This window comes from Nyctibius grandis, chromosome Z, assembly GCF_013368605.1.
Source record: "Nyctibius grandis isolate bNycGra1 chromosome Z, bNycGra1.pri, whole genome shotgun sequence".
Taxonomy (NCBI): Eukaryota; Metazoa; Chordata; class Aves; order Nyctibiiformes; family Nyctibiidae; genus Nyctibius; species Nyctibius grandis.
The window spans coordinates 55,077,192-55,102,111 of NC_090695.1; the positions used below are offsets into that span (position 1 = coordinate 55,077,192).

The window sequence follows — 24,920 nt, forward strand, 5'->3', positions numbered from 1 at the left end:
AGCGGCGGCGGCGGGGGCGGCCCTTGGGCGGGGCGGGAGCGGTGCTCCGCCTCCGCGGCCCGCTGTGAGGCCGGAGCCGGCGGCCTCCTCAGGAGGGAGGGCCCGTGGGTTCCTGGGCACGGGGGTGAAGGAGCGGTTCCAGGGGTAAGTCGCGCTGCCGCGGGCCGTAACTGGATACATATGGATTAAGGGTGATTTTCGTTACGTGTGGGAATGTCTGCGTCGGTGTCTTGAAATCTTACAGCTGATGGCTGATACAAGTGACGTGATCTGGTGGGCTCCGGAGGAGGACGTAGTGTTACAAATGATGTGTTGTTACGTGACACCAAAGCTCTTTACGGCTAACGTATATACACCATGTTTAGTTCATACCGTAATTATAGTTATTTGGAATATATAGGGCTGATAGTTTCCAGTCAAGTTGTGCTCTAACAGAAGTGATGCAAACACTGTTGCAAAGTGGGTTTATTGCAGAGGAATATTTGCATTTTTAAAGTCTTTTGCTGTAACTGAAAGAGAACCAGGGCCTTCAAAGGAAACATACCTGTGTTTGTGACAGATTTTTGTCTGGCAGTGTCTTTGTCATCCTAAACTTTGTGTTTTCAGTTTCTAGAAAGGCTATTCACTAAATAATGGATTTCATAAGAGAATTCTTGAGAAGAGGCCAAGAATTCAAATTTTATGTGAAGAACTCAAACTTCGGAGAGCAAAAACACAGTCTGATGGGGTGAAAATGTTCTAGGTTTGGACAAATTCCAAATACATTGAGAATTGATACAAAAGTCAGAAATCTCCAAACCCCCTTGCTTTCTAACTGTCCTCACTGAAGTGGGAAGCTGGGTGTGGCTGTGTGAAGACTCCGAAAGAAAACTCAGTAACACCAGTGTTATTAAGCAGGCATTCTTTATTGCAGTGCTGGGCAGCACTGGGGGTTATCCACCATGAGTGCTCCGCCAATTTGGCAGATTTTCAGAGACTTGCATATCTCATGGTTATGTAAATGAGTTCTCGGAAATCCTATGACTATGTATAACTTTATGGTCTGATGCAGACTCCACACCGGTAGGGCTGTAAAGTAGGTATGTTTATTCAGCTCTGGGCAGCACGGAGGGTAGTCGCACCAAAGTCGTGTGCACCTTCACAGTAATTCATCTTGTATTTATGTGGCAAAGTGTTACATATGCATCATAATTTCAAGATTGCCTATACATATTCATGACTTTGCCCAAGAAGGCGGTCTTTGTTATAATAAGTTCCAGGAGGTCATTTCTGTAGTCTCCGCCTTTAACTCCTCCTGGTTGCACACGCGCAGTTCCTCCTGGTGGTCGTGGGCCAGGGTCTCAGGGATGAAGGCCGTGTATCTTCCTCGCTGTGCTCTTTTCTTCTTGCGCAGGCGTGGTAACATCTTGGCTCTCAGTCAAACCGCAAGACCAGTTCTAGCTGGGTTTTGCACAACCTTAATGTTCTGCAGCTTGTTCTATTGAGATCTGTTTAGGCAGTTAATTTACGCATCAGGCTGATCAGATAAAGAATTTAAAGAATTTCTCAACCCCTAGGACAGCTCAAACCCAGATCAAATAGCAAGTAAAAAAGAAAAAGGAGTTATGTTCCTTATCAATCCCTTGGAGTAAATTAAGGTGAAACAACACCAAATAACTGGTATGAAAGTAAGAACAATTTATTAATACAGGGAAAGCAGCATGGTTGTAAGTGTCTTGGGTTTCCTAAGCAACAGAGAAAAGAGGGAAAGAGAAAAAGAGAAAGAGGATAGAAAATCTGAGAGAGAGAGAGATCACCACCCTCAGATCCTGTAACATTAAGTTGTTTGTAGAGTTGGTCAGTCCTCAAGTGGCGGGCGCGGGCGCGCAGGCATCCCAGTCAAGAAGTTCTAAATACTTTAGTTCATTTGCATGTGAGATAGGAATGCCTGGAAACATCCCTCGTCTGCCCCCTCCTCTTGCTTCTCATGCTAATTGGGACATCTTAGATTGTTCTCGAAATGAGTCAGTGGTCTCCCAATGGGTGTCTGGTGGTCATGATCCCCCCTAGTTGTGGTGTCCACTGTGTGACCCCGCTTCGGCGCAAGCATGGTTGATGCCTTTATGTTGCAAAGATGTTGCACGTGTAGGTTGGCCCCAAGGAAAAGATACTGTTCTGCCTCCGCAGGACTTACCTCTTCCTCCAGCCAGAGTTGTAAAACAAGTCATTTAATGCACGTTTAAGGCCCAACAAAGGTATTGTTCTGCTCCTGAAGCCCTTATCTCTTTCTCTGGCCAGAGCTGCAAGACAAGTCCTTCAAGACATAGCAAAGGTACCGCTCTGCCTCTGCAGCACCCATCCTCTCCTCTGGCCAGAGTAGTAAAACAAGTTGTTTAAGGCATACAAACTCTGACCCTCACGCTTGCGTACGGGGAGGCTCTCATCAGGCGCTAGCAATGGGCCTTAGCAAAGAATGGGCTGGGAAATCACCTTGGGAGATCTTGGTGGAGTGCCACAAAGAGTCCAGAGAGAAGGGCCTGAATACATTTGCCTGTAAGAACTGCATTTGTTCTGCAGAAGTTTCCTGAGGCAGGTATGTGAATGAATGGCATTTGCATTTAGGGCTGACCTGGGTGGTCCCAGCTGGTGCACACACTGTTGAACTGATTACATAAGAAGTGACTGAGACACAAGAGCCACTTCAACTGTGAGATCTCAGAATTCAATTTCTTTTCATAAGCAAGTTGAACTGAATTATTGTATAGATGATGAGGGAAAATAGCAGAACTGTGGCAAAATTAAATTTGTAAACAAAAATGGGCAAGCCTTTGGCTGAAATACTGAATTAGTGTGCCAAATGCAAGGAGAATATGCACAGCCTTGGGGACAGGTTGGGACAGGTATAGTTCTGTGGCTCCAACAGTGATTTTTTCATGAGGTCCTGGGGTGCAGAGCAATATTGAAAGTTCAGCTGCTGAAGCAATCCAATTTCTAAAAGGTCTTCCAGTTCCTCTCTCTGTTTTCCATAGCAGCTTTTTGAATCTGGTGACACTGATGGTGTTTTTTACATTTGGTCAAGAAACATCAGCAAAATAGGCAAAAGAAAACATGACTCTTACAGAAGCAATTGATATTCCTTGAACAAATTCACCAGTGCTAGATGAATCTTGGCTGGGACAGCTGCATTGTAAAACACAACCCCACTGTCACAGGCAACGGAACCATTTTGTTGTGGGGAATTTGACTTAATTTATTGCTAAGTAACAAACTTTTAATTACTGATTCTAGTATTGAAAAATAAAGAAGACAAAAGATCACTTAGGGAATACACCCCAACTTTCCTCAGGACACCTCCCCGCTTCCTGGCCTCAGTCCCTTGGGTGAGGCGATGAGGAGCATGAGATTGGGCTCAGTGTGTTGTGATTGCTTTTCTTTTGCTCCTCCGTGTTTCTGTCTCCTCTGGCATGGGCTCCTCCACGGTCTGCAGACCCCTCAGAGGCATACCTGCCCTCTGCCCCTTTGTGGGTGTCTCTCGGGTCTAGTCCTGCTCAGGCAACTTCTCTTGTGCCTCCTTTTTCTCCAGCATCCTCCTGCCTTCATGTCTCTCCTGCCCAGGCACTTCTCCCCTCTGCTCTGGTGTCTCTTGCCTCCATTTTTTTCGTTTCTCACTTACAAAGGTTGACTGTGACTGTTCTTTGTATTTTCTTCTTTTTTTTTTCTTTTACATTCAAGGCTGGGGTTGGAGTATACATATACCCTACATTATAAAACATTCCGAGGAGCATATGTTGAATGCGAATAGTGTATAAGACACAATGTAAAGCACAAGTGTTCTAGAATGCAGCATAATATGAATTCACGATGGAGGAGACTGAAATTCTTCTTATGAATGTTTTTCCATGCTTTGTATGAAGTGTTTTATGGAACATGTAACTTCAGCTCAAAGCACATTTATTACACACAATTGAAATACCTCCGGGCACAAAAATCTCTGTATGACTAGTTTAATTTTGTATTGTATCGTAATAAATTCTGAAGATAAAGAAAAGCAATGAAATAGATGAGTTAATGGATTTCACAGGGCAGTTCTGATAATCATTAACTGTGGTTTAAAGTATTCCTCTTTATTGCTCTCCTTCACGCACACAGTTAGGCAATTATTGTCCTCTGAGAACTGGTGTTTTTTGGTGTTATGGGCTGAAAGCTTTTGTTCCTGGGATTAAAAAAATAAAAAGGCAAAACCAGAAGGGGTGCAGATGGTCTCTTTTCTCCACCTAAGTCACCTCTTCATGCATCACTGTGCAGAGTGGTGGTTTTCACTGAGGGTGACTGACCTCTTGCACCACACTAGCTACCACTTTTCTTATTGATATGAGATGGTTTAGTAAAAGTAGGCCTCAAAGTAGGCCCTAAAGGGCCTACTTTTTGTAACCCTTAAATAGAATCATTTTTCCTTTCAGCAATTTTCCTTTCAGCTAAAATAACTGCACTTTCTGAAGCTAACTGCGTGTTTTGCAGACAGCGTCTGCTTCTGGGACTGATAACGCTTTAAGTTATAGTTGTCACTGACTCTTGCTTGTGCTTATTCTTAGAGAATCCAAGGTTTCTGTTAAATTCCTCGCTAATTACAAAGAAGGGCCAGAGCTAAGCAAGCCGGTGAACAGCATCTTTGTAGTGTCTTAGATGACTTGATTCACAGCTCTGATGCCAGGAGTAGAGATAAATCCTGTAAGAACCAGAAGAGGATCTTTTCCTTGGAGCCACCTGCACATGTCATCAAAAAGGCCTCAACCACGCTTGCGCAGAAGCGGGGTCATACAGCGGACAGCATCACTATGGGGGGATTACGGCCACCAGAGACCACCCAAGACCCCTTCCTCAATGTTTTGCATGCGCAAAGACATTATGTAATGTATTAGCATATGCATAAGGTTTCTTGGAGTAGGTGGGCTTTTCTCATGAATTGTATGAATATTCATTTTTCTGTGATGTATATAATGAGTGTGCTTTTGTGCCTCAGTGGACATGTTAGGTGGAGCGATCTCCCATGTCCCTTGGCCGAATAAAGTAATGCCTGCTTGTTAATGCTAAAACCCGGCGTTAAGGAGTTTTATTCCCAATTTTGGTGACATTACCACAGTTAGGCAGTGCCTTCTCCAGTCATTCTTGCAGCTGAAATACAATTTTGCATTATTTTTTTGAGGGTTGGCTTTGACTCATTTGTCTAAGTGCTTTGCCTTCATTACAGCTTTTATTACCTCATATACCTCACTACTGGGAAGAGTCCTGAAGTGAAGTCATGTTGCTTCCTAGCAGTGAAAACTTCTTTGCAGAGTGAACACACATCTCTTGTCAAATATTTGCTGGTGGCCTGGTGTAGGGGATGTGGTTTGCTTGTGATGGCCAGTAGTGAAGCCTTCAGTTGCAGCTGAGGTGGTACCTGCATCTCAGTACCACTCTTGTTACTATTTAACATGCTTATGTTATGGAGCAACATTTTCAGAAATGATTACTGATTTAGAGATGCTGAGCTCAACATAATGTATTGCAGCAGGTTAGAGCTGCTCAGCAGGACAAGGGTTTTAAGACCAGATGCACTTCTTGTTGCTTCTCGGCTGAGACAGCTTTCAGTCTCAGAATTCAAGGTAACTTGTAATGAACCCACTGTCTTCATTGCTGTTTCTACAGAGCATGCTGTTGGTTGCTCTACAGCTCCTCACTTAGCCACTGACAAAAATAGTATTCGGGAAGAGGAGCACAGCTTCCACCTGGAATTGTTGTGAACATCTGTTTCATATAAAGAGAGATACATTTTTGCACAGTTCACTACTGCAGCTGAGTACAATGTATGTATGTTCTGCCTACGAGAAAGTGTCCTTTGCTCTTAAAAATTCAGATAAAATCTATGTGCTATGTTACTATCTTGAAGTGCCTTTTAGTTGGCACTTAGAGTAAGAACGGAGGCTTGGGGAAGTGTGCAAAACCACTGAATTCTGGCTTAGCTGTGTTCACGGTTCACATTGTGGTAACACTTCTGCAGAGTTTAGCAGGTCCAAGGTTAACCAAATATAAACGTCTTATGAAAGGAGTTTCTGTTGCAGTGCATTGTAAAAGCCATGTACATCAGTCTTACTCTATTGAACTTCCGAGGAACAAACACACGGAAGCGATTACATCAGCTGTTTGCATATGTACATTAACCTTTCCACTTCACCTTGTGCCTCTGCTTGTTCTGTAGTCCAGTAGCTTTGGGTCTTTCTCATTTGCAGGCTCACTAAAGATCCCAAGACATGTCAATTCATACTGCAAAAAAAGAAAAACGATTTCTTTTTACCTCAGAATCTGTTGCTGAAGGGCATTCTGGTAAGTAAAAATGCTGACTGAATCTTTGCTTTTATTAATACTTGCACTGAGGAATGTTATCTGATGAGTTATATCTCCCCAAATGGAGAAAAGAAAGAACCAAGTAATTATTTTGAACAGACTTCAGATTAGTGTCTTTCTTTGCTTGACAAGAATTTGTCTTATTTGTTTAGTATGCAATATAATCTGGCATAGACAACTTTAAACTTTTGCTTGAGAGAAAAAAGCATGGAGAGGTCTTCTACAGGTAGTCTTGGAGCTGCCACATATAATGGAATTACAATTTCATTTTTAATTCTGTGATGAAAAAATATTACTTTATGCACATGTTTGTTATAGGTGATCATTGAACTCTGAATCTCTGAAACGTTTGGAATACTAAGCACTGATTTTCATCAGAGCTGCATTCCAGATAGTGCTGTAATACTACATATGCCTCTTTGCCACGTTGCTCTCCCTAACTCAAGTTTACATATGCTGTAGGCTGTACAAAGCAGTTGTATTTTCTAGGTCTGGAACTGCAAGACAATGCTTCCACTCTAATTGCTGTTCATTAAATTCAGCTGTTTTTCACACAGCTTTGTTTCCACAAGTACGTATCTAGAACCTATGTTAACTGATGGACTGGAAGAAGTTTGGATCTCCAGCAGTCATACTAGTGACTCAAATTTACAGTGAAGGTAGCAACAGTTCCTTTTATGGCAGAACCTTCAAATGGAGCATTTTAATGTTAAGACTAAAAACAACATTACTTCTTACTTTTTCCATAGTAGAAGGAAAGACAAAAAAACTAATAGTGAGAAAAAGAGGGTGATGTCAAACACTGAAGGTTTGCAGCTGAGTTTTTCTTGTATATCTGTGCTCTCAGTATTCTTATTCATTAGGTGGAACAGCACAGTATGAGACCAGTTATATTAGTCTGCCTGCCCTGCCGCTAGTAACCAGTCCAACAGCTGCAAGACCACTGCAGCATGTAGCATCATCATATCTAGAACCATCACAACCACTTGTTTGCTTTAAAACACTGCACTGTATGTTGTAATGGTGCAATTAGGTGAAGGCAATAAAACTTATCAATGTTCCAGGTTATGCCATTCCTGCTTGAGCATCGGACCCTCTGGTGTGAATCAATTTCACAGTCTTCAGGACTGGGTTTGCCTCAGGGTTGTTGACAAACTAGCCAGATGGCAAACTTTGGAACTTGGCATTACTGATTCTATACTTGACTGCACAAATGATTTCTGGGTCTGAAATTATGACCACATGATGTTTCTGTCTTTTATCTTGTGTCCTTGTGTCTTCAAATGGTGTTCAATTTTTATCAGTGAAGGTGCAATATAACTTAAGTAACTGACTAGGATTCTGGTTCTCTGAGTAAATATACTAGCAAGAAATTTCAATAAGATTGAATGCTTGAGCTGGGGTTCAATGCAGTACAAATAGCTGAAGACAGGGTTTACAGCTATCAAGTTAGCTTTTTTCTTTTCTTGTTTTGTTTTTTTTCCAAGCCTCTGAGTTGTTTGACTTACTTTGCAAATGCTTATGAAACGTACAGTTAGAAGTTTAGCTTCAGCTTGATTGGGGAAAACACTATAAACAAAACATAAAGGTATGGAAATTGCTGATTCAGATTGTGAAAATTATGCCAATGAAGAAGAGACCGTGCACCTCTATAAGCAAATCTCATACTGACATTGAGATCACTGTAGCCTGTGTGAATAAAAGGGGCACATACATTTTTAGTATTTGTGCTTTGCTTTTAGCCTGCTTTTAGTTTGTATTTGAGTGAGGTAGTACTGATGGCACAATGGTTCATCCATTCAAAGCTACAGGCTAGCATGTTTCACTTTTCCTTGCTTTTAGATTGTACTGGAAGATATTATTCTACAGTTCTCATACTAAACTTGAATTTGCACTTAAACTTTGCATTGAGTTACAGATCTTTTAGGATACGGAATAACTCTACTCTTACCTTATAATTTCATTCTGATGTTTGTTTGCTTTCAGACCAGATTATCTTTGAAAGTAAATATGTAGTTAAAGGTGGACATTCAGTTATGCTTCTTCATTAGTTTCCTTTCTGGGACCTCAAGTCTATGCACATACGTAATGGTACTCACTCCTTTGTCCTTAAAAAAAAAAAGACCAAAACTCAGAAATATAACTGTGGAAACTTGTGAGTGGCCAATGCTTGTCCCTGAGAGAATGTTTGCAGATGCTTTTCTAAACTAAGATGAGCCAGGTGATAGTTATAAATAATTGCAGGAGTGGACTTCAATCTAATGTACCTGTTTGTAGGGAGAGCAATGCCTCTTGTCATCCAAAAAAGTTGACACATGAGATCTCAGAGGTCCCCACTGGAGGTACTGAAGGGATAAACACTGCCTTAAGTGCAGACCTCTGACAGTTGTAAGATGTAGATCAAAATAGGTAATGCACGCAGAAAATGCAATACAAAGTTGAAAACAAAGACAGGAAAAATGCAAAACCCCTATAGAAATGTCTTAGCTTAAATATTTCTTCCAAAGTTACTACCTGTGTCTTCTATTCTCCTGAAACTAATTCCTCTAATAATCCTATTTCAGGATGCCTTTGCAGGCCTTTTTCACTGTCCCCTCACCTGGGAGGCTGCTGGCCTGTGCAGATGATAGTAAAATGTCAGTTAGGATTCACTTGAGGAGGGCAGTGAAAACAGGCTAAGACATACCTTTCAGAATATAAGTTGCTAAAATTGCCTCTTGGCAGATGCTCTCTTGCCCACTAGAAATGAAATTTTATTAAGAAATGACTTTTTTTTGTTTTTATCAGTCTGTCTTATTTTTATCTTCTAGATAAGATGTGTGATCAGATAAGTGATGCTGTTCTAGATGCTCATCTCAGTATTGATCCAGATGCCAGGGTTGCCTGTGGTAAGTACAATATAGAGAGAAAAACAGATTGATCAGATTGATGAAGTACAACAAATAATCCATGTTGATATAACATTGCATGATCCAAAATTCTTGCAATAGCTGCTGGCAGTCAACACTTCCACAGTCAAGAGGCCAGCTCTGGCACACTGACTCAAAGGAGAAGGGAAGGCGGGAAAAAAGCTGCAAAAAATCAACAGAAAAAAGGAAATACATAGTACTCTAGTACAAATTAAAAATGATGAAATATAAGAAATAGATCAGAAGAAGCCAGTAGTATCAGGGAAAACTATGGTTGACAAGGCTAATGATCACCATCAAGCTTTGCTTGGCTGTAATGGGTCTGGGATAGTTTCTAGGGACTGTTGGTGGTGACTGCAGCCTTATTCTTCCATCTCTCTAAGCCCCAGTTTCCCAAATTTGTGTTCTTCCAGAGAGGCTTCCCCTTTTTTGTAATGACCACACTGGAAAAGCTGAGAGCTGTTCTTCTCTGCCTCACACCTGTAATACAGGGTCTCTTCCCCCAGTGCAGGATTCACAGCACCATACATGCCTCGCACATATAGGTGGTCTGCTAGGGTATAGCAGACAGCAAGAGCACTGCTGGTCAGTATAGCAGGGGCACAAGACTTGAGTGTGAAAGTAATGGTACCGGGATACCCTGCACTGTAGTGGTATCACTACCTGGGGTTGATGTGCTGTATACGTTTAGGGCTACTGTATTATTATGGATTCTCACTGTGTCCATAGTGCAATTCAGAGACATGCCAGCTAGGATGTAACTTAATAGTTCAATGTAGACTAATTCCTCTTGCAGACAAACAGAGAAAGCTTGCGCTGTGCTAAGTTCTCAACTGCTTGTCTGGATTATCTAAACTAAGCTGCCAATTAAAGCTAGCTTGATTATCTTTATGTGATACTGCAGTCCATAGTTGTGCACTTTTATAGCATATTCCTGCCTGTAGAACTTAATCATGAAATAAAATAAAATTATTCAAATGAGAAGGTGTCTGGATGTTAAAAATGATGGATGAAATTCAGTGTAGGCTAATGCAAGGGGGAAGGGAGCAACCTTATCCCCATATATAGAAAGTAAAGTTTGCAGTTCACTGCAAGCGTTCAGAAGAGAGATTTTGGGGTTGTGATGGACATGTTTCTGTGAAAAGAGTCAGTGCTCAGTAGCAGTAAAAACCCAAGCTGACTATTAGTGCTTGCTGGGAAAGGAATGAAGAGTGGAACTGAGAACATTATTAAGTCAGATAAATCCATGGTTGCCTGTCTTGAATACTGTGTGCAATATGTTTCTCCTTCCCCATCCCAAAAAAGGCTATAGTAAGATTGTATGGCAAGAGTAACGAACTTGATCATAGCCATACAGTGTCTTTCAGTGAAGAGCCTAGGCCTTCCCAGTCTGGAAAAGAGAGGATTGATTGGGATATGAAATAGAGCTATACAGTTCTAGGTTCTATTGATGTGGTAATTTTTTTGTGTTTGTTTGCTATATGTTTTAACAAAAACTGGAAAAGTTCGGAGGCCAGGGAGATGCTTGAAACAAACAATGAAATAAAGTATGAAATGATTCTGCACAAAATTTGTAATGAAGTTGCATAGCTTCTTGCGCCACAATCCTGTAGATGCTAAAAAGTTTTCATGGTTGCCAAGGACAAGTGGGTGAATTACTGTAATAAAAATCTATCAAAGACTGGTAGTGCCATCTGTTAATAAATGATGTTGCTTTAGCTTCAGGAAGATGGTGAGCTGAAATTGTTGGAGACCAGGTAAGTATTTGGAGAAATGGCACTATATACTTGAACTGTTCTTATAGATGTTTGCTTCGGGCCACTGTGGAGATAAGATAATTGGGTAAGATGGACCCCCCACATAGAGACATTTTAACGTTCATGTCAGCTGAAAAGAAGAGTGGTTGCAGACAGACCTGTATGTATGCTAAGGCTTTACACTGAGTTTTCTCTATGACTAATAGTTTGTTCATGGAACCATCTTTGGGATCTCCCTGTGTAACTGTAAAATAGTAGCAGTAAAATTCTGATGTTTCATCTTTTTTCTGCAGAGTGTGTAGCAAAAACTGGAATGATTTTGCTTTGTGGAGAGATCACATCCCGGGCTACAGTAGATTACCAACAAATCGTAAGAGAGACCCTTAAGAGGATAGGGTATGATGACTCTTCCAAAGGTGAGCGAGATCTTTCCTGTTTTCATTCTTGGGTCTGTTCTGCATGTGACCAAAGTCATGTTTTTATGATCTTCTGGAAAATAAAATGAAATGTGTATCCAGGCCTAGGAGAAAACTGCACAGATATTGACATGCATTCTTCAGTGCCTGGTACCGAAAGAGCTATTTTAAGGTGGCATACTTGTAAAAGCCTTATTCTTGAAAGTGCCAGCTACCTGTTGCTTCTCTGATGCAGAAGGACTAGTGTTTGCATAACTGTCAGAAGGTGGTTACATCTGCAGGTTTGTACAGTGAAAGCTTTTAACATTGATGTTCCTTGTCCTTGGGGTGCATACACCTATGAAACTTGAAGTTCACGCCCAAGGGAATTTTATGTATTCTTAAAATATTTCCCAAAGTAGCTTCCTTTCAGCAGTTGAACCCCTTACGTGACTATTGCCCTTCAGTCTTCCCTGTTCATGCATGATGTATACAGCTATTTTTCTAACTTCATTGAACTCTAGAACCTTCTACAAGAAAAACTGAATACCAGTTTCTAGTAACATTTTCCACTCTCCTCTCTCAGCTTTAATACCTAAATGGTTTGAGCCGTAGTCATCATAAGCAATATAACAAGCTTTGGTGGGGCAGCTTGTGGGATTACACTTATCCGCTCAGTTTCAAGAGCTCAGGTTTGAACTAATACTGCTAACTTGCCCACAGCCTCAGACTGTTATACAAATGTGCTGATTGTCTGCTTCTATTAGCAATACAAAACGTAGTATAGGAAGCTTACATGCTTAGAGTTTTAAAAGTTTTAGCCAAGATAACTAGATAATCCCTAAAAGCTTCTCTAGCAATTTGTGAACTCTCAAGAAGTATGACCTAACTTTACAAAACTCCCTTCACTAGGACTGGACTATAAGACTTGCACAGTTTTAGTGGCCTTAGAACAACAGTGTAAAGAGATCAAGCATGCTGTCTTCCGTGGCAAGAGTGACGATGACATTGGAGCAGGGGATCAGGTAATGGGTCTTAATTCCAGGCACTTACTCAACCTTATTTATGCACAAACAGTTAGAATTGCATTGGACCAGAGCCTTTCCTTAAAAGCTGTTGTGCAAAGTGGAAGAATTAGCAGCGAAACACTGTGCACTCTCTTAATCACCAGAAGTACAAAAAAGTAACATGTCCTTCACACATTTCAGTGAAAGTGGCTTTTCCCGTATCCAATGGCCTTAATAGATAGAGCTACAATTAAGCTTTTTATCAGTAGGTGTCAGTTTCTGTTTTGTCAAGTCCTTTGGGTAGCCTGGTTTTACTTCTTAGGCATCAAATGCTGTGTTATTTTAGTTGTCGAGTGGGGAGAAGACTGAGCAGTCTTTATGAGCTTTGTGTCTATTAAGCCTTTGCAGTGGATTCTTATGGATGGTTAAGGCAGAGTAATTCTTGGGAACCAGACCCTGCTGTGACTCTGATTCTTGTGCAAGCAGATACATAGTTGTTATTTCAGGCTGGTTATATGTCAAAGTGTATTCCCTCTGCATGTTACTGCTGTCTCTTTCTAGGCTTGGGTGGTTTTATAGTACTATGTGGCAAAGACAGGTGCAGAAATGGAAAGCGAACATCGAAACTATTGGCTTATTTCCCCATTTTTCAATGCAGCTCCCTGTTTTTCAATGCAGGGTTTGATGTTTGGCTATGCCACTGATGAAACTGAGGAATGTATGCCCTTAACAGTCCTCCTGGCACACAAACTGATTGCAAGGATAAAGGCTCTGGGACGGAATGGCACATGGCCCTGGGTTAGACCAGATGGGAAAACACAGGTTTGTAACATAGATGCATAAACCGTAAGGGTGAGAAACAATAGAAGTCATTTACCCTGTCTGCTACTAAATCAGAATTCATGTTTGTCAAAAATGATGCTGTCGTTTTCACGTTCCAAGGTGGTGTGAATTTCATAAGGTACGTTTGTATGTAGCACAAGTGGTTTGTTTAAACTGTTCTATTGGTGTCTTAGCAGGTGTCTTCAAAACAACACCTGTATTTTTCTTCTTTTCCCCTGGAAATTTAAGAAGATTAACAAATTACTGACAATCAGCTGTTTTTTTTTCTGAATAAATATCAGCATTCCAGAAGCATGGAGTGGGATAGTGCTATGGTTTCTCAGTTAAAACGTGGCTGTTCTTGATTCAAACCTCATGTATACTATATTTGATCAGTGGTGAGAGCCACTGGTAGCTGTATTGCACAACTGAGTGGATGAGTCACTGAGCCTACTGTAAGAGTGATGCACTTTGGCAGTCTCAAAGGTAGTAAGTTCTCTATATTCCATGCTGTGAAATCTGCAGAAGAGGAAAGGCAAGCCATACATGTGGCATTTCCAAGACAGCAAAGTGTTTTAGTCTTAATTTCTTTTGATTAGTGGGGATGAACGGCATTGAGTTGTACTGCTGCTTTTGTTGCAGTGCAACATGGATTGTGTCCCTACGTGTTGTCAGCAGTGCACAGAACTTGTGAATAGACTGATTTCTTTATGATATATCTGTCCAAACATTTTTGAAGGGTAGGAAAGTAGAGAGGCCTTCTTAGTCTATAAGAAAACCTACACTAAAGATGAAGCAATGCCAGTATATATTTGCATGTACGTAAAAGCCGTGCAATAGGTAGCAAGGGATACAGCCTATCATATCATGACCTACAGTTGCTCATTTTAGCAGGGTCTTCCAAAAGTTAGTTTGGCTTTACTTTGGTGATTCATTATTTGAAGTTATGTTAACATGCCAAACTGTGAATGATTTTAGCATCTGCTGGTAAAATCTTAGGCGTCTGTAGCTTTATTGTTGTTATTTTACTTCTCTGTGGTGATACATGTAATATTCTTTAGTTAACTCTTTTGGTAGTGGTACTTCAGTACTTTCTGTATTTTTTTTTCTTACAGTGGTTTTAAGCATCAGCAACACTCCATCTTTTTTCATCCCTTTTCCCTTCATCTGTTTATTTTTTGCTGCAGAAAATAAGTGTGAGATTAATTTTCAGTTTTCAAACTGATACTCTTGGCCTTAAGTGTTCACTGTCCTTTTTTTCTTCTCTGTAGGTGACAATGGAATACAAGGAGACTAACGGTGCAGTGCAGCCCATCCGAGTGCACACACTTGTGATTTCAGTAAATCATGCCCCAGACATACCTCTACAACAAATACAGAAGGAGCTAATGGAGAAAGTTGTTAAAGAAGTCATTCCAGAGAAGTATCTTGATGAGGGCACAATCTATCATATCCTTCCAAGTGGAAAGTTTGTAGAAGGTGGTCCTAAGGTATGGTACTTTGAAAAAGGACAGCCTATACAGACTTGGATTCTACTTTTTCACATGCTTCTAAATGTTTTCTTGCACAAAAGTGCAATGAAATAGTATACCTTTAACCAAAAAAGTCTATACATTTTGAGGCAGCTTCAGTCATTTCTACTGGAGTTTTCCTGCTAGACAGCTGACATCTAAACTGAAGCTGTACCTGCTTGGACAGCCAAATGTAAAGATTCTTGGATCTTTGTCTTGCTTCCAGAAAGTAGTTAAATGACCAAAAGCCAGCCCTTAAGTTATATGCTAAAATGCCTGATTGGAATCTTCACTTTCACAGTAAAAATCAGAACCAGAAATAACAACAGATCTGATCTTCTACATTGAAATTATTCAGAAAGCCAAACAAATTTCAAGGGAGACCTTAATGTATTAAGTTTCAATACTCATTAGAATTTGACATGTGTTTGGCTTTCCAGGTTCTGGTACTAGGTAAGCAGGTTGTTGCCCTGAAATTGTAAAACGTTTTGTTACATGAAACTGTCTAGTTTTTTATAAAGAGTTCAATGAAGGATTAAACCTGCAAGGTGTGCTTATGATCACACTGGGATGATGTAGGGATACTGCTTTCGTTGAGGAATAAATGTTACTCCCATATTACTTATCTGGGGATTTAAAACTAGTGGATTAATGCAGTTTGTCCTTTTTTAAGATGGAGTTTCTCAGCACTCTGGAGTTCATTTATCAGCTTGCACTCACCAGCTTAGCTAATCTGACAGAAAGGCAGTAATTCTCTGCTGATTGAACAAGTTGGATCAGCTCGTCAGGTTGTAGGAGGCAGGCAAAAGTCCATGCAAGAGGGTGGGACGCCATTATCAGGGGCACAGGCAGGCAAGAAGAAGAAAGAGTACCAAGTGGTCCTTGTGCCACTAGTGAATCATTAAGGTGAACTCAGCTAGAATTTCTCAGTACTCTTGTGCTGGCAGTATGGAGCTGCAGCTCCATGAAGCCCCTGCTTCCCGTTTAGTATGTGTATCTAAGTGAAGCTTGTTAACCTTTTAGGTCATGTGTGATCTGTTTTTCAGGAAGGCTTTTGTAATTCTAAATTCTTGGCTTCCATCAAGTGTTACTGAGTGAAGTCATTGGCCAATAATCCAGAGACAGTATTTCATGATTGCTGATTTGAAGGGAGCACACTTTTTGTGATGTTTACCGTTGTGCCACATTCTTATCAGTCTTCAAAAGTGACTGCAGCACAGACAGCTTAGTACATTTCTGAAAAATGCTCCAGTCACGTAGACCTTGTTCATTATACAGTTGCACGTGAAGGCAAACACTGTGAACAATGAGTCATATCTGTGGCAAATACAAAACAAAGCTGTACCAAATAACCTAGTATGGGATTGGGTAAACTGTTGTGTCTTATGGATATATTCAGTTGTTTGTCCTGTAGGCTGATACTGGACTGACTGGCAGGAAGATAATTGTTGATACTTATGGAGGCTGGGGAGCCCATGGTGGAGGTGCATTCTCTGGAAAAGATCCCTCCAAAGTTGATCGTTCTGCAGCATATGCAGCTCGCTGGATTGCAAAATCTCTGGTGAAAGCTGGTCTCTGTAGAAGAGTATTAATCCAGGTAAAAGTAACCGTGAAAGTAATACACCATAACAGAAATTCTGTCTCATGTGTGATCACCCCCTCAGAACACATGCTACCATCATGGCCTCACTCCAGTTTCAGAAAAGCATTTCTCATAGTAGAATGGGTCTGCATGAAGTTCCTCTTGGAGGTGTGTTATTAAGGAGCCCTGTGAGAGAAGCCAAAGACACAGGCCAGGACAAGGACTCCTGAAACAAGGAGCGTGTTCTCAGTAGTATTCTTTCTCCAACTCTGTTGTCATCCCTGGTCTAGGTACTTCTTTGCATCATCCTTGCTTTTACTTCCAGCAACTCTAGTGATCTACTGCACACACATGAAAGCCCAGCACTCCAATCTGGGCTGCGCAGCACATTACAGACAGTTATGTTAGCAGTGTCTAGATGTAGTTGTGCAACCTGCTGTACTATATGGTCATATTAGTTGTAACTTAAACCATTTTAAGCTGTATTTGAAGTCAGCTTAAAGTTACAGTTCTCTACTGTATGTTCCTACTATACTACTATGGTGTGAGGTGTGACTAAGAGTTCAAATAAGAACAACTTTCATCAGTTTTATATGCTCAGAAGAAATGCCCTTCCTTCCTTGTGCATGAATTTAGACTACTAAGTCTAAAAAGTTGAAAGAGGTGTTTTATTGACCCCTAGACAGTTTCACCATTAAACACAAAACCAATGTGAATGCTAAACAACTGAGGTTTGTCTAGGCAACTTGCAATACTAGTTTATACACATACTTATTCTGAGTAGCTGCTATGTAATAGCTTTAACCCAGTACAACAAATGACTACAGTAAAAAGTAGCAGTGATCTGGCTGATGTTTTGCTGCAGAGGTTTGTTTAAAACCTTTTACTTTCTCCGTGGACCAGAGGAGAGGCCCACTGGATGTGGTTATGATCAATGACATAGTATCCAGACATTCCAATTAGGAATAAAGCCCCTTGCTTTAGATTTTGTGCATATATCTGATACCTGATTGAACTTGGAAGTTTGGAGTTAGTCAAGGAAAGGGGAGATTGGGAATAAGCCAAGCACAACTAACACTGGTCAGCAAGTTGTTGATAATTGTTATTTTTTTTTTCTGAGGGGACAGAAGATAAACTTCTGATTTCTTGGTATGCACATTTTGAGTGTCATTTTTTAACACATACATCACTGTCTTAATTCTTGAGTTAGATGGGAATGTTGTTATTGCAGTAATTCCCAGAGACCCTCCTTAAATACCTGAGCCTGACTCTAGGCAAGGCAAGATTGATTTTGTTAACAGCAATGAAAGTAAGATGGGAGGAGAGAGAAGGATAGGAGAGCAGAAAAGTAAATGTCCTGTGAAGTCATACAAGGCTGGATTAAAGATTAACAAAAGGAAAAATGTATCAAGTGGAAAGGCAAAAGTGTTTTCAGCCCATTAGTGTCTGCATGTTACAGGAAAACTTTGCCAGCCTCCACTGAAGCTGACAATTGAGCTGGCTCTGCTATGGATATTGTTTCCATGCTAACCACCTTTTCATACTGAAAAGGCAAAATGGATAATGGAGAGAACTGCGGCTAATTAGCTGTATATTATCACAAATACCATGTAAGCTTTATTTAGTGTGATACAGAATTGTCAGCTTATTGGTTAATGAAAAACAGACTTAGCATGAGCTCAAAATTAGCTAAGGGGAAGATTGTCATGATTAGGGCAGTTTCTAACAAAAATCAGTTCTTGGTTACTAAGAAGTATATAGATAGAACTGAGCCATTGGACTATTACTTCATGAAATCTGTAGAAAGCAGACATGATGAGGAAGACCAGTGAAAGCCACAGAACAGTTTGTGTTGCTAAGTGACATTCAAGCAAAACATATTTTCATCCAAATACACCATGATGGAAGAAAATGAAGTGTATGTTAGCCTATACTGCAGCAGGACTGTATTTTGGAAAGGGACTGAATGATAAAACAAATACATTTCAGGACAACCTGTCAGTGCTATGCAGTGCTGTGGTGAAAAGAAGAGAATATGATTCTTGGGTGTCAGAAAGGAGCTACAGAGCTCCTCTGTCCTCCTTTGAATAAAGTGAAATTACCAGGAATACTTCCTGGGTTACTTTGTCTACTTCTGATAGCTGTGTTTTAAAAAGTACATGGGAATATTGGATGAAATTCCAGGGAGCACATGGAAATAACTCACTCTGGGAAAACAAGTCTGTGAGTGCTTTAGGAACATGTAAAACTTTTTCTCATCTTGTCCTAGATAATCTTTTCTCTGCCTCAGCAAAAAACCACAGAAATATTTGTAGACCTCAGAGTCTCCAGTCTCAAAGGCATGAAATCCTTGTGTCTAGCTGAGGCTGAAGGGTGAAGAATGGCAGTATCTGAGAATGATGAGAAAGTACTTCTTTTGCTTTTAAGGAATGTCTCTTAGGACTGATATTTGACCAGGCTGAGCATTCTCTGAGGAAAACAGATAATTTTCTAACATAAAAGAGAAATAGCAAAAACATATCTCCTAGCTTTCTTTATGTAGAAAAGGTGTGTGTGAAATCTTCCCCTGATACATGAGAGAAGCCTTTCTTTTCTCTGAAGCAAAGAGTAAGAAGGACTGTTTTAACTGTGTTTGGGTTGTATGCATGTGTTCTACAGCTTTCATATGCTATCGGTCTGAGTCATCCTCTTGCAATCTCAGTGTTTGATTATGGAACATCAGACAGATCTGAAGAAGAACTGCTTGAGATTGTGCAGAAAAACTTTGATCTGCGCCTCGGAGCTATCATAAGGTTTGTGTGCTATTAGTATTTACTGAAGGGAATGATATTTTTAATGCTGTCTTTAACAGTTTAATGTTAAGGTTCCTGGTTCCTAACCTCATGAAAGTCACCTTCATCATAAATCTATAAGTGCTGTCATTTCTGCTCTTCCCTCACCCATGCACCCAGTACAACATACAAGGGCCAATTCATAAATCTGGTCACAAAATGTACTGATTAAGTAAGTCTGGTCTAAATTATACCCTGGTATATCTCCCAGTAACCCTGCTAGTGTGCTACGTTGCAGTTCATTAGCCAGGTGGTAGTGTGCTTGGTAAAGCAGAATTAAAATTTAACCTTAGATGTAGTTAGGCTTTCCAGTCCGTTTACAGGGTGTGTAAGGCTCCCAATCCCTGCCTTATCTGGATGGCACCAGAAATACTGGCTCTTTCTGAAAGAAGCTCTTTCTTCTTCCTGAAGAAGGGTAAGTATGGTCTCCCTGCCTTTGATCTTTAGGTGGTAACAACTTGTGAGACAGCTGCCACAAGATGGAAAGGTTCTGGTGCCCTCACTTCACAAGCAATCCCATTGAAATTAGTGGGACCTTATGAGCTGTAATTTGCCCTTACTCATGCACAGAAGCTGAGTGTCACCCTACCACATTAGTGGCAGTATGGTGTTTGCTCTTGCTGTTCTGGGGATATTGGCCATTAGCCCAGAAGAGAAAAAAACACCCCTAAGTGACTAGCTTCTTCATGAGGTCTAAGTGTAACCTACCTTCTGCATCAGAAGAACTGAACACTGAAAGCCTGTCTCTAGTAGTCATCAGTCTTGTGCAGCCTGTTTGAAGTCAACTAAACTTAGTTAAAAAGGAATCCAGGTTTCTTAAATGCTCTCTTAAGATTTGATAAACCATTGAAATATTGTATGCATTTAAAAAACAGAACAAGATAAAATCCCTCCATGAGATGAGCTGTCTTGAAGTGAAAATTCAGTTGCGATCAGAAGCGTCATTGAGGCTACCATGCAGTCAGAGAGGATAAGAAAACTCAAACCTCCTTACATTGCCTCCTGCAGCTAAGTCAGCTATATTCCTTTATGGAATATTTCTGGACCTGAAAAAGCAGGTCTTTTAGACAAACATAATCCTTACACTTAAAGAAGCATGGGAGTTACCCTTTTCTTTGAGAGAAAAAAGGGCTGGAGGAGAGCAGCAGATCAGCACTTGTCCTTAGCAGCAGTTACCCACCGAAATTCCAGGGAGCTGTAATTTGACCCTAGCATTTTTCCTTCTTTTTCTGCCTTTTGTGACTAACTCATATGATTCTTTAAGTGAACTTTTAGGAGGCAGAGCTTCTTGAGTATTTGTAGTACAGCTTCCTAAGACCTAATGGTACAGGCTCATCTTCTCAGTCCTGAAGAACTTTTGAATCTCTTGGCTGATTTTCACCAAACTTGACAGGCTGGACTTCTTAAAAGTTTCATGAAATATTCATCCAATGGAGAGAAACAGTATCTCTTTCCTCTTTTAAGGGAGCAGCCACACTGTGAGTTCACCCCTTATTAAACTCTGTAAAACTGACATGACAGCTCAAGCCTGAGATAGATACCAGCAAGAACTTGACTCCATGCACAGAGGAACCACTTTGTCACTTTGAGCAAAGTGGGTTTTAAAACCTCTGTTCTAAAATGCTAAACGATACATGTTAGCTATCTCATTATTTGAGAAAAATAATAAGGATTAGTCAACATGGATTCACCAAGGAGAAATCATGCTTGACCAATCTGATGGCCTTCTATGAGGACATGACTGGCTGGGTAGATGAGGGGAGAGCAGTGGATGTTGTCTGCCTTGACTTCAGCAAGGCTTTTGACACTGTCTCCCATAATATCCTCATAGGAAAGCTCAGGAAGTGTGGGTTAGATGAGAGGACAGTGAGGTGGATCGAGAACTGGCTCAATGGCAGAGCTCAAGGGTTGTGATCAGCAGTGCTCAGTCTAGTTGGAGGCCTGTAGCTAGCGGTGTTCCCCAGGGGTCAGTACTGGGTCCAGTCCTGTTTAACTTATTCATCAATGACCTGGATGAAGGGACACAGTGTACACTCAGCAAGTTTGCTGATGACATAAAACTGGGAGGAGTGGCCGATACACCAGAAGGCTGTGCTGCCATTCAGCGAGACCTGGGCAGTCTGGAGAGCTGGGTGGAGAGGAACCTAATGAAGTTCAACAAAGGCAAGTATAGGGTCCTGCACCTAGGGAGGAATAACCCCATGCACCGGTACAGGCTGGGGGTTGACCTGCTGGAAAGCAGCTCTGCAGAGAAGGACCTGGGAGTTCTGGTGGACAACAAGTTCCCCATGAGCCAACAATGTGCCCTTGTAGCCAGGAAGTCCAATGGTATCCTGGGGTGCATGAGGGAGAGTGTGGCCAGCAGGTCGAGGGAGGTTATCCTCCCCATCTACACTGCCCTAGTGAGGCCACACCTGGAGTACTGTGTCCAGTTCTGGGCCCCCCAGTTCAAGAAAGATAAGGAACTACTGGAGAGAGTCCAGCGGAGGGCTACAAAGATGATCAGAGGACTGGAGCATCTCTCTTATGAGGAAAGGCTGAGGGAGCTGGGTCTGGTTAGACTGGAGAAGAGAAGACTGAGGGGGGATCGTATCAATACTTATTAATCAAATACCTTGGGGGCGGAGGTCAAGGGGATGGGGCCAGACTCTTCTCAGTGGTGCCCCGTGACAGGACAAGGGGCAATGGGCACAAACTGAAACATGGGAAGTTCCATCTAAATATGAGATAAAACCTCTTTACTTTGAGGTGATAGAGCACTGGAACAGGCTGCCCAGGGAGGTTGTGGAGTCTCCTTCTCTGGAGATATCCAAAACCCGCCTGGACGCAACCCTGTGCAACATGCTCTAGGGGAACCTGCTTTGGCAGGGGGTTGGACTAGATGATCTCCTAGAGGTCCCTTCCAACCCTAACCATTCTGTTATTCTGTGAAAATGTTTTTAATGATTCACTTCTCTTCTAAATTCAGAGCTATTAATATCATTCTAGTCTCTATCTTCCAGAGGGATCTTGAGCGTATTTGACTCCGAGGGGAGAAATGTGAACATGTTAATGAATAGGAAGTCTTTTTTGTCCTCAAAAAAGGAAAGACATTTCTGACAAGCTATACCCACATTTTGATGGTGTGGTCAGTCTTTTGCACTCCTTTTCAGAATGTTTCCTGAACACACATGCTGAGAGTAGAGCTGACTTATATTTTTAATAGTCTGAGATAATGCAAAGCATTACAGCAACTTTTGTTGCTAGTAATGTTTTCCAAGTGTTACCAGCTCACAAGTATAATCAAAACTCTTCTTTGCATTTGTCATTATGACAATTCATTGCCATGAATAATTTGTGTGGTGGTTCCCACTTTCCTTGATTTGGTGTGTTCAAAAATGCTGCATTTTTAAAATACATTATCATAGCCGTGGAAGTTGTGAGGGCAGTAAGAAGGGAAGAAAGTAAGCAAAACCATGAGCATTGTTTAGTGTATATTTCCTTGTTAAACATTACTTCTCAATTTTTAAAATCCTGTAAATGGTGCCACTGTCCATTCTGATCGACTATGCACCAAAGTACTTAACGATGTCTTACTTTTCATTAAGCCAGCACTCACATTTCAATGGCTTTTATATTAGTGTCAAGCACAAATGACTGCAGTAGCCATTGGACCATGTGATCATGTTGCACAAAATATTACCTGAAACAAGACTTTGCTGCTATACGTCATAAATGGCCCCATAAGTGTGAGAATGTGTAATCTCTTCATCATCTGAAATGTACTCATTATCCTGTTAGTATTTGTGCTTCTTTCCTTACTTTGCCATTCCTCCACCAGTTTTCTCTCCAGCAGCTTATGATATGAATCATCTATTTTAAAAGTGCTTTCACAGATAAATAAACAACATAATACCAAATAGAAGAAAGCCCGAGTAGAAGAAAATTATACAGGTCTTTAATGAAACGAAGAGAAACTTCTGTGTAGGTACCTGGGGCTAACCATTTAGCACAGCTGCAATCCGCTATATTATGCAGGCTAAAAAGCAATAATCATGACTTACACCTTCATTATTTATCTAGTCATAATCAGTGTTAAGTCCTGTTCTAAATAGTGACTTTGTGCATCTACATAAGCAGTTAAAGCTCCAGAGTTACTCAGTCTACTAGATCATCATCTTTGGCTGCTTCTTTTGAGATCATCATTGTCCTTCTGGCACAGTAGCATTAGAAAATATTCTATATTACACTTGCAATAACAGAAGACACATTGATGCTTGCACAGGTATAGCTGACCTTTATTCTAGTTGCCATGCTTCTGCGTTGTAATGCTTATAAAGCCTAACTGCGTACTTACCACATCTCTGATACATTTGAAGAAAGCTGACTGTTTCTAGTCACTTTAAAATTGAAACCATCAGCTCACTACCTTTCCTGCTGTAAATCTGGGTGATTGGGCAAGGAAACAACACCTAGGTTTTATTGTCTTTCTTCCAGGGATAATACCGATTATCTCCTTGATGTGTCTAAATCATAATATACGTTGGAGTAGAGTGAAGCGTAAGACTTGCTTTTTTTTTTCTTTTCATTAAGGGAGCTGGATTTGAAGAGGCCAATCTATCAAAAAACAGCATGCTATGGGCACTTTGGGAGAGAAGAATTTACATGGGAAATACCCAAAAAGCTTGTATATTAAGCTTTTCAGAATGTTTCATGGAATTGACGGGTGGTTTAATAATCAGGTAAAATTTCAAGCTGTTCAAGAGAAGACTATATGTACTCTTTTTTAAAATTACATTTTGTAGTTAATAGATTTACTGAAAATTATTTGTATTTAATTTCTAACTTTCATAGTGGCCTTACACTTTAAATGCGTGCTGTTCTATCTAACATACTCTTCAGCTTTCTTTTCGGTAATATGTGAACAATTTAGGCCTTGGCTGCGATCTGATATTAAGTGCAGAAGTGGTTGTGGAAGTTGGAATTCATTCCTGTTCTGCCAGGGAAGCCCACTACTGCCTACCCAGTTAGCTTTATACTGAAGTGGATGAAGCTGGTGAGGTAACTTCCAACAGCTCCCTGTGAGAGGAAAGCAGTAATAGCACAAATTGCCATAATGCATTGGACCAGGACTTCCATGACTACAGCTTTAGTTATGGCCTTCCTAGTCCAAGCAAATTAGTAAAAATACCCATTTTGGAGCATTGTTAATTGTAACTTAGCTATGAGGTAGTGTTATGTGTTTGCTTTTAACTTTATAGTTTTGTAGGCTTATCTGTGAAAACCAATGAACTCCTATGTTGTAATTCTTTTACTCATTTATAGTTACTCCTTCTCAAACTGAAATTTTCCATGTCTGCATTAATTGCAATCAATAAAAGCTGCAATTCTTTTGTGGGCTTTTTTTCAGTTTTTTATTTAATGACAAGTTTTCCTTTTTATCACAGGACCCTGGACCCTGTCTTTGCCTGAAACTAATCCAGTTTAGTATGCATATGGCCATGTAGGCATAAAACACGTCATTAACCTTCATTAAAATTTGTTCAAATTGGTGTTGTCTAGGAAATAGTAATGTAGCTTGCTAAAAATTTTGAAATGTCAGAATTACTTCCACTCTTAGTAATATAGGTGTACAAAGATTAAATGGTGAGGGATTGCAGAGATCACTATACAGTAAACTGACTATAATGACCTTTTGAAAGAGATTTCGGTAAATGGGCATACAGTCTCAATTTTACAGCTCCCTCAAATTACAGCTAGTATC

General features: G+C 40.6%; 1 protein-coding gene across 3 annotated transcripts; it reads left to right on the plus strand.

Annotated features, from left to right (window-relative positions):
• The first annotated feature begins 63 nt into the window (after positions 1-63).
• On the plus strand, positions 64-24,645 carry LOC137676052 (S-adenosylmethionine synthase-like). Of its 3 annotated transcripts, none has more exons than XM_068422543.1 (10): positions 64-144; positions 6,249-6,342; positions 9,174-9,251; positions 11,323-11,445; positions 12,337-12,449; positions 13,110-13,253; positions 14,525-14,743; positions 16,179-16,361; positions 19,005-19,138; positions 23,750-24,645. In XM_068422543.1, exons 2-10 carry the CDS (start codon positions 6,270-6,272, stop codon positions 23,850-23,852), a joined length of 1,170 nt encoding a protein of 389 aa, XP_068278644.1. In that variant the 5' UTR covers positions 64-144; positions 6,249-6,269; the 3' UTR covers positions 23,853-24,645. The 3 variants fall into 3 exon arrangements, with proteins under 3 accessions (XP_068278644.1, XP_068278646.1, XP_068278645.1); XM_068422545.1 differs by having other exon boundaries at positions 19,048-19,138; positions 23,750-23,837; XM_068422544.1 differs by lacking the exon at positions 64-144 and adding an exon at positions 5,773-5,825.
• Positions 24,646-24,920: the final 275 nt, after the last annotated feature.

What these genes read in the sequence shown, in the direction of transcription:
- LOC137676052 (XM_068422543.1), top strand. Translation starts at nt 6,270, where the DNA reads ATGTCAATTCATACTGCAAAAAAAGAAAAACGATTTCTTTTTACCTCA. An exon ending in GACCAGATGGGAAAACACAG is followed by an intron (nt 13,254 to 14,524) that starts GTTTGTAACATA and finishes TCTTCTCTGTAG; the next exon opens with GTGACAATGGAATACAAGGA. An exon ending in TTGTAGAAGGTGGTCCTAAG is followed by an intron (nt 14,744 to 16,178) that starts GTATGGTACTTT and finishes TTTGTCCTGTAG; the next exon opens with GCTGATACTGGACTGACTGG.